The 9,113-nt window shown below is 33.1% G+C and overlaps 1 protein-coding gene across 2 annotated transcripts in view; it reads left to right on the forward strand.

The window, feature by feature from the left end:
- The window catches only part of LOC138710835 (zinc metalloproteinase nas-15-like), a 152,630-nt gene extending 144,576 nt beyond the window's left edge, over window positions 1–8,054 (forward strand). The window contains exon 12 of one of the 2 annotated variants that reach the window (XM_069841980.1): window positions 7,694–8,054. In XM_069841980.1, coding sequence (XP_069698081.1) covers window positions 7,694–7,821 — 128 coding nt within the window. In that variant the 3' untranslated portion in view covers window positions 7,822–8,054. The remainder of the gene's footprint in view (window positions 1–7,693) is intronic. The other variant, XM_069841981.1, reaches the window with a different exon arrangement.
- Window positions 8,055–9,113: the final 1,059 nt, after the last annotated feature.

Consider the following 9,113-nt stretch of genomic DNA (forward strand, 5'->3'; position numbering starts at 1 on the left):
ATATTATTTAGCAATTCTTGCATAGAATCGTGACTGTGGGCCAAGTGAATATTAATGTCTCTAGTAGTAAGTTTTTCCACATAATTTACATTCAACAAATATAGGTGAAGAAACTGATGATGTTGATGGCTTAGTAGCTTCGAAAGACATTAAAGAAAATCGAAAACATTAAGCAAAACGTTATTCCTTGATAGTAAAAGCTCCTCTTCGTAAGCATGTAACATGTACTAAACTTGAATTGTTTACCTTAGTTACGGAAAGACTGGATATCTTAACGAAATTATGCACACATTTTGCCATCACTTCACAGAATTTACACGAAAACAAGCAAAGCAGTACTTACTGGTAATGAAGATCACACAAAATAATAATAAGTAGTAAGACACTAAAAAAAATTAGAGCTTTGTATGATCGATAAGAAAGTTAATGTTGTTAAATCCCAGAAAAATTTTCTTCAAATCAAGAACGAGATGATAAAATCAAGGATTTCATAGGAAGTAGGCAAAAGTCCACCTTACTAACATAAACATAGATGAAGCAGCCACTAATTCACAATAATATAACACTTCACTATCCGAAAGTCCAGCAGCTGAAGATTAATGAACTAATATTTTAGGTAATCACATACCTAGGTAAGTATGAACATCAGTCATGGCCTTCTGAAAATCACAACAATAAATTAAAATAAATAAAAGAATAAAAAAATAAAATTAATTCAAATAAAATAAAATAAATATTAAAGAAATTGAATTAAAATAAATAAATAAAATGTAATTAAATAAAATTAAATGAATTAAATTTAAATAAATTAAATTACATTAAATAAAATTAAAATTAATTGAATTAAATTAAATGATTCAGTAAGTAAATAAATAAATTAAATTAAATTAAAATAGATTAATTAAATTAAAATTAAATTAAATTAAATAAACAAATAAAATTAAAATTAAGTTAAAATAATTGAATCGCACTTTTTACTGATGAAATGATTAATACTTTCAAGGTGCACTGATTGGCAGAGAAAGAAACTTAGTCAAACCTGTCCCTGTATCTTTAACATCAAGTTCTTCTGCGGTAAAGATCCCCTCTGCCTGTGGTATCACAGGAAGCTTGACCGGGGGTCTCGTTTCCTTTGCACATATAACTTGGTTCATGTGTTCTTTCCATGCCTCCGTGGTAATGCTGGGTTGGAACTTTTGTTCTCTCGGGCGGAGGGCACGGTATGGGTCTTTCTCTGCTTCTTCTATCACTTCCTCTGCTCTTCTTCCAGGTGTTCCCTTTTTTTTCTTCTTGGTAAGATCTTTGTAGAGTTTTCTTTCTCGTCGATAATCGTCGAGGGTTTTGCCATTTTTTGTCTCTCTAATGTTATGCAGTTTTTCTAGAGTCAACTTTCTCTGATCGTAACATTCTTCATCGAACCAGGGTCTCGCTCTCCTATTTACACTAGTGGCTTGTGCAGCAAATTCTGCTGCAAACTAAGTTTGTTAGACGTTCAAATAAACATTTTTCAGATTTATTTTCAATGAAGAATACTTGTCTTTTTGATAGTTATTTGCTTCCATAACAATGAAACATACTCCCTCTGAATGGATTTTTTAGGCCAAATACTTTTTCTTGAACCTACCCAACTTCAGTTTTTGAGTTTCAACGCGAAAACGCAAGTATTAATGTCAGGACGATAGCAGTAGCTATTTCAGGTCATTGTGGATTGTAGACAAAAGTTAAAAAAAGTCAGGTTTGCTAAGCTTTCGAACAATAGCATTTTCGTATAGCTGCTGCATGTAGTACTTGAAATGTAGAGTGTAAAATCATTTTATCCTACTAAGAGATCTTGCTGAAATGATCTGGAGACTACAAAATTTTCTAGGCCTCTTATTTTATCAGTAAGTAATACCTTTTTATCTTTCCTTAGGAACTGTAATTTTTGCGCTCTCTCGAGCCAATACTGAAGACAATGACACCACCATTAAGTATATGAAAAAGACCCAACCCCACTGGTTTAATAAGTATAAAAATATTTGATTTTTAATAACAATATTATTATCTTAAGTTTTGTAGTTATATATAGCAGTCACTCAGTAAATTATAGAAATGATGATCTAAATTAAGATATTCTCTACATTTACTTACATAACCTCAAAACGTTTCACTTTCATGTCATCGATATAGCATCAATATTATGTACAATTAATGAAGAATAGACGCATCATGATACTAACTATAATAATATTTAATTTCTAATGGTAATAATGTCATCAAACCACCCCAAGTTTCGTAGATTTGAATATCCAATACACAGCTGTACTCAGAAAATTATACACTGCAGAATCAGTTTTTAAAAACAAATTGAATTGAGCTCTAAATATGTCGGCAATCCTCCAGGTTATGGCCTTCGTGTAATAGCCTATTGTTTATTGTAGTGTGTGTTTTGTTCTGAAATTCAATCAAGTCGGCCGTGATTCAATAAAATTAGTTCTCAAAACTGACAACAGATGGATTTTGGAAAATAGGAAAATTATGTGGAAAATTGACATTTCACTGAAAACTACTACTTTTCCGAAAAACTTTGGATGCCGGGCATGAAAATGAGGGGTCACTCATTAAAATCCATTCAGCCGTTTTCCCGTAATTTCCATTACCAGTTCAAATTATATATATAGATGTTTTGTGGGTCGGATCCACATTCTATGCATGTCCTCAACCATGCAGCAGCTTCTTCAATATTTCCCTTATGTATTTTTTCTTCTATCTGGTTCTTGTCGGCCATTTTCGATCTTATTATATCCATGTCCAGTCTCTTACCAAGTGTTGGGAGTCGTCTTTCTCCTATGACATTGGCTGGGATGGTTTCTATATGCATAATTACAGGAATATGTGTGCGGATGAGTGCTTGCTCTTTTTTGAGTGAGGTGTAAGTATTAGGTCTATTGTACTGACCCCATTGGGACCTATGTATGTCTAGTCTTGGCGTTATTGTGCACTGTGAAACTCTCGTTTTGTAGGTACGCCATCACTTCTTCACATTTTTCATCTTGCTTGTCTATTGCACAGTTCAGGTCCCTGCAATTATTGTTTTGTCACACTCTCTACAGTGGGTTAGAGCTGTCCGTAGTCTGTCGACTATGTCTGCTGCAGTGTGATCCGAGTTGAAGTATACTGCCACTATGGCCCCAATCTTTGTATGTATGACCAATAGGTTTTCCTCTCTTAGCAAGAGTTTGAAAGGAGCTAGGTCTGGTGTAATTATGCAAACCACACCTCCCAAGGGCCTTCCTCGGGCCTTGCATTGTTTCTCATAGGCATGAAAATTATAGAAATTCGCCACATTGGATACCGTGTCCTCTTTGACCATTGTCTCGGTTAATATTCCAATGTCACAGACACTCAGGAAATTCTTTGGGAGTAGGTTCAGTGCTCCCCACAAGCCTTCTACATTCCATGTAAAGAGTTTAATTCCTTTGTGTTGGGCCCCTGTACTTCCAAGGTTGACGAAAGGGCCGACAGGTTACGTCCGTTGGCCAGAAATCACTGTCGTGGACTAACTCCAGATTTTGCATTGGAATACCTACTTTAAAGGCCCTGCTCCCTATTCTCTCATTTACCAAATCGCAGTGTATTCTGCCCTCCACTCCATTTTATTTTAGGTATTCTTTAATATCATCCTCTGTCGTGTCCGGTCATAACCTGCCGACATATAACCATGCGCTTCTTTCCATTGACTTTAGTCTGTTGTCTCCTTTTCTTGTACCCTTTGTTCTTCTTTTCGAATCTTGTTTTGCTTCTGTTCCTTGCTTTCTCACGCTCCTGTTTTTACCCCTCACCACTGTCGTGTATTCACTTTCTCCTCTATCCTGGAATATGTCTGGGTCTGGATCGGGTTCATGGTTCCTTTGATCTCCGAATGTTGTTGTGTTCTTCATTCGTGCTCCTGTTTCGGCTGCTTTCCTTTCTGCGTCATTGGGTAGTTCCTGCTGTCCCCCGTGTCTTTCCCTCTGTAGTCTATTGCCAGCAACAAACTCTGCGTCCGCCTCCAAAGGGCTTTGATGTGGCACTGTTGATTGTTGCGCTGCTGCCTTTATTTCTTCTCTTATCATATTTTTTTATATTCTTTGCGATATTTTCCATCATGAATTTCAGGTTATGGTTCACTCTTTCAATGATTTTTTCCTCCAAGTCTACTTCCGTGTTCATCTTCTGATTTCGACCAGTAGAGGCCGCGAGTGGCGGTCTGCTGTACAACTCGGTGGATGTTGTAGATTCGCCGCGGCTCTCATCCTTGTTCAGGTCTGACAGGTGCCGACAGGCGTTCGCTGCTGCTTGTGGCTTCTTTCGTTTCGCTACTGCTAGATGGCGCCACCTGTCCCCCAGAGTAGCCGTCGTCTTCCCTTTGCGTAGCTCCGGTCTTACATTCTATAACCTCATGTTCAGACTTCTTGTTTTCCTTATTCTTATTCTCTATAATGCTTTTATAAAACAAGTTCTAATGTCACTCACCGCTTCTTGCATGCCCTCCTTCATGGTCTTCTTCAAATAACCACCTTCTTCCGCAATGTTTAGCAAACGTTTAATAGCACATTCAAACTGTTCATCTATCCCTTCCGCCATCTTGCAATACCATATATTAAAGTGTAAAAAACGCTGCAGATGTATCGCTGCTTATAGCAAGGACATCTAAATCATATTTACATCTCTTTGCACAGTTTGTGCGCAGTTCTCGTTTATTATTTAACATCAAGTTGATGTTTATATATGTCACTGGTACACTGGTATTTAATCATAAAAATAAGTTTCTTTTGCTTTCCTGAAAAGTAGCATATTTTGACTTAGTTCCTTTCTAAAAAGTGCGATTCAATTATATTAAATTAATTAATTAATTTAATTAAAATAAATAAATAAGTAAATAGAAATAAATTAAGATAAATTAAATTGAAGTAAATAAAATTAAAATTAATTAAAATCAAATTAATTAATTGATTAAATAAATAAATTTAAGTAAAAAATTAATGAATTAAATTAAAATAAATCAAAATTAATAAAATTACTATATTATATGAATAAATAAATTAATTAAATTAAATTAAATAAATAAAAAACTAAATAAATGAAATTTAAATTAACTAAATTAAAACAAATAAATTAATTACTAAATTAAATTAAGATAAGTAAATAATTAAATTAATAAATTGAATTAAGATAAATTAAAATGAATAAAATTTAATTAAAATAAATAATAATAAGTTTAAATGCGCACACACCGTGCATGGGGTAAGAAACATTACTTGTCTTTACTATAAGCTGCGATGGATTTCTGTCTCTTCTTACACTTGATAATATGATATCTGTGGCATAGTTCTGAGCATAAAAAACACACACACTTATCATTTGGTTCGTGGTAAGTCTTGTTGCCGCACACCTTGTGGTGGAAGCCATGGGTTGCCAATCTTGTCGTCACGTGTCTCATTTCATGATTAGCTTCCGTCCAGGTCCTATCTTGCATCGCACACGTTGCATAGAATTCCTCTGGTATGCTGGTTTTCTTCTCGTGCAGATCTTGTAGGAGCCGTTTGTAGGCGTTGTTCGCTGGGAGCATTATTTCGCACCTTAGGTCCTCTATCAAAAAGGTCTCTCTGGTTAGTTCGTACACTAGTCTCGATCTTGCGTTCTGTGGTAGTCCTAGAGCTCTCTTCAAATACCTAGCTTTCACCCACTCTAGTTCTTCCATCTGTTTGTATGTGAGGTATTCTCCCACTGATTCTAGGCCATACGTCAGGATGGGTAATATCTTTATCCGGAACAGGTCCATAGCTGTGCTGATCGATAATTGTGTGATGTTCCTAATTTCATTCATGGCTCTTGTGGCCGCCATTACTCTCGATCTTATGTGTAGCCTGAAACTTTTCCCAGTCGTCTGAATTGTAATTCCTAGATATTTAAAATTGCTTGTCCTTTTGAGTTGTTTGCCATTGCATTTTACATTTTCTTCTTTGGTGAGTCTTCCTCCTTTCCTGAACACTACCAGTTCCGTCTTCTCTTTGTTTATCTTGATGTCGTTTCGTTCTGCCCATTTGCTTAGCGTGTCTAGTGCTGATTGTATAGTGTCTAAGTCTGCCGCTGCGATGACCATGTCGTCGGCGTAGATGTACGTACTTACTCCTTCCATTCCTTTCGTGACATCATATGTTAGGACATTAAACAGTATCGGGCTGAGCGGGTCTCCTTGGAGGATGCTGTTCGTCTGCGGTAGCCAGTCGGATGTGCCTACTCCGTCATCTATCTGGATGTAGTTTTCTGCTAAGATATTTGATATCAGGGTTGTCGTACTTATTCTGCCAATTAGGTCCTCCAGTTTGTCTACTAGTATTCTTCTGTTGACCAGGTCAAAGGCTTTCGAGTAGTCAACGAAGACCACATATAGTTTTCCTTTGGGTTTCCCTGTCGCTTGCTTTATTTGGTCTATCAGGTTTTCTACTGCCATGATCGTGGATCGTCCCCCCCTGAAGCCGAATTGTTCTTCTGGTAGTATTGGGTCTAGCTTCTCTGCCAGTCTTTTGGCTAGGATTCCTGTTAGGAGTTTCAATGTCATGGGTTCTAGCGCTATTCCTATATACACATTTGGATTCGATGTGTCTCCTTTTCCCTTGTACAGGAGTTTTAGTTTTGACTTTCTCCATTCATCTGGTATGTATCCCAGTTCCATGCATTTATTTAGAAGTGAGGTCCAGATCGGTAGGTATTCTTGTGCTGTCTGTTTTATATGTTCGTTTCTTATTCCGTCTGGTCCAGGCATTCTGTTGTTCCTCATTTTTTGTATCACTCCCATGACTTCGTCTGTGGTGAAGATCTCGTCTCCCTGTGGGGGCTCAGGTACTTTGGTCATTGGTCTTGTTTCTTTTGCGCAGATTACTTCCCTTATGTGGTCTTTCCATGTTTCCATGGGTATGTTGGGCTGGATTTTCTGCCTTTTTGGTCTCAGTGCTCGATACGGGTCTTCCTCTGCCTCTTCTATCATGTTTCTTTGCTCTTCCTCCAGGTGTTGCTTTTTCTTCGTCCTTATGAGGTCTTTGTATATACTCCTCTCTCGTTGGTAGTTTTCGGTTGTTGCACTTGCTGTTTGTCTTCTAGTTTTATGCAGTGCTTCCAGAGTCCGTTTTCTTTGCTCGGATAAGTAAATAAATAAATAACTAAATGAAATTAAAATTATTTGAATTAAAATAAATAAATCAATAATTAGGCTATAAAATAAAATTAATTAACTAAATTAAAATTAATAAATAAATAAATTAAAATAAATTAAATTAAAATAAATAAGTAAATAAATCAATTAATTAATTAAATAGATTGAATAAAAAATTCAAGTAACTAATAAATAAAATTGAAATTTATTAAATTAAAATAAATAAATAAAAAAAATTAAATTAAATAAGTAAATAAATAAATAAATAAATAAATAATTGTAGGCTTACCAAATTAAGCATTGTGTACTCGCTTTTCAGAAGCTGACATGATCTCTTCTTAAATCTCGATCTGTATCAATAATTACAACTGAAAATAATAGTAACGCCAACAAGAAAGAAACAAGTTACGAACTAACTGCACCATTCTTGTTGATCTACTTAATGATTAAACGATTAATGCCATTTGTCAAGTGACTTCTGTAACACAGTACTAAAGTTACATTTTTCCCCCATTTCAGCTACTGATGAGAACATTGGATGTCAAGATTGGAACCGATATTGCAGTGCCTGGTCACAGAATGGACAATGCAGAGCAAATCCCAATTACATGCTGATGTACTGCAGGAAAGCGTGCAAACAGTGCTAGTGATTTGTGTGTGTGTTATGTGGTAACCATTGTCATTGCGACACAGTTTCTGGATTATTACTGTTAAGTCAAACTAACTTTTATGTCAATGGAAACGTCAATATGTATTGCTAACTGCAGTATTGTGATATAATATGTAAAATTCAAGTTTTTATATTACGCTGTAGTATTATGCGATTTCTGTATGTGATGTACTTTCCTTATGAATTAAATAAAATGCAGCATTGTGAGAACATTAATGTCCATATGAAATCTGTCTATTGTACCTACATATCTAACTACTAAACATGTAACCACCAACCCACCCTCTAACTTTACTTCACTTTATCTAACCTACATTACCTTACCTAAGCTTCCTGCATATTTTGGTTATTATTATTATTATTATTATTATTATTATTATTATTATTATTATTATTATTATTATTATTATTATTATTATTATTATTATTACCTAACATAACATAAACTCGCCTAACTTTATCCTATCTAGTCCTACACTTCCTTCATAGTTTCAATGTAATTCAAAAAAATTTCAAAATTAGAATTATTTTCAAACATTTTCAAAATGAAAAAAATTTCAAATATTTTCAAATTTCCAAAAATCATCAACTATTAAAAAATTTTTAAAATTTCCAAAAAATTTTGGAAAATTTCTTTTTTTTTTTAATTTAGGAAAATTGTTGAAAATATTGCAATTTTTTTTAATTTAGAAAACTATTTTTTGAATTATGAAAATTTAAAAAAAAATTCAGAATTACAACTATTTCCAAAAATCTTCAAAATTAAAAAAAAAATTACAAGATTTTGAAAACAAAATTAAATAATATTAAATTATAATAAATAAATAAAATTAAAATTAATTAAGTTACAATAAATATAATTAAATTAAGTAAAAAAATAAAATTAATTAAATTCAATAAATATATAATAAATAAGTAAAATAAAATGAAATTAAGTAAAATTAAAATAGTAAATTAATTAAATTGAAATAAATAAAATAAATTAATAAAATTAAAATAATCAATATATTAAATTACATTAAAATATACAAATAAATAGGTAAATAAATAAAATAACATCAATTGAATTAAATTACATAAATAAAAAATAAATACAATCAAAATTAACTCACTTCAAATAAATAATTAATTTGAAATAACTTAAATTAAAAAAATATATGAATAAATAAATCAATCAATAAATAAAGAAATAAATGTATTAAATAGAATCAAATTAAATTAAATTAAATTGAAATAAAATAAATTAAAATAGTTTAAATTAAAATGAAT

This window comes from Periplaneta americana, chromosome 12, assembly GCF_040183065.1.
Source record: "Periplaneta americana isolate PAMFEO1 chromosome 12, P.americana_PAMFEO1_priV1, whole genome shotgun sequence".
Classification (NCBI taxonomy): domain Eukaryota; kingdom Metazoa; phylum Arthropoda; class Insecta; order Blattodea; family Blattidae; genus Periplaneta; species Periplaneta americana.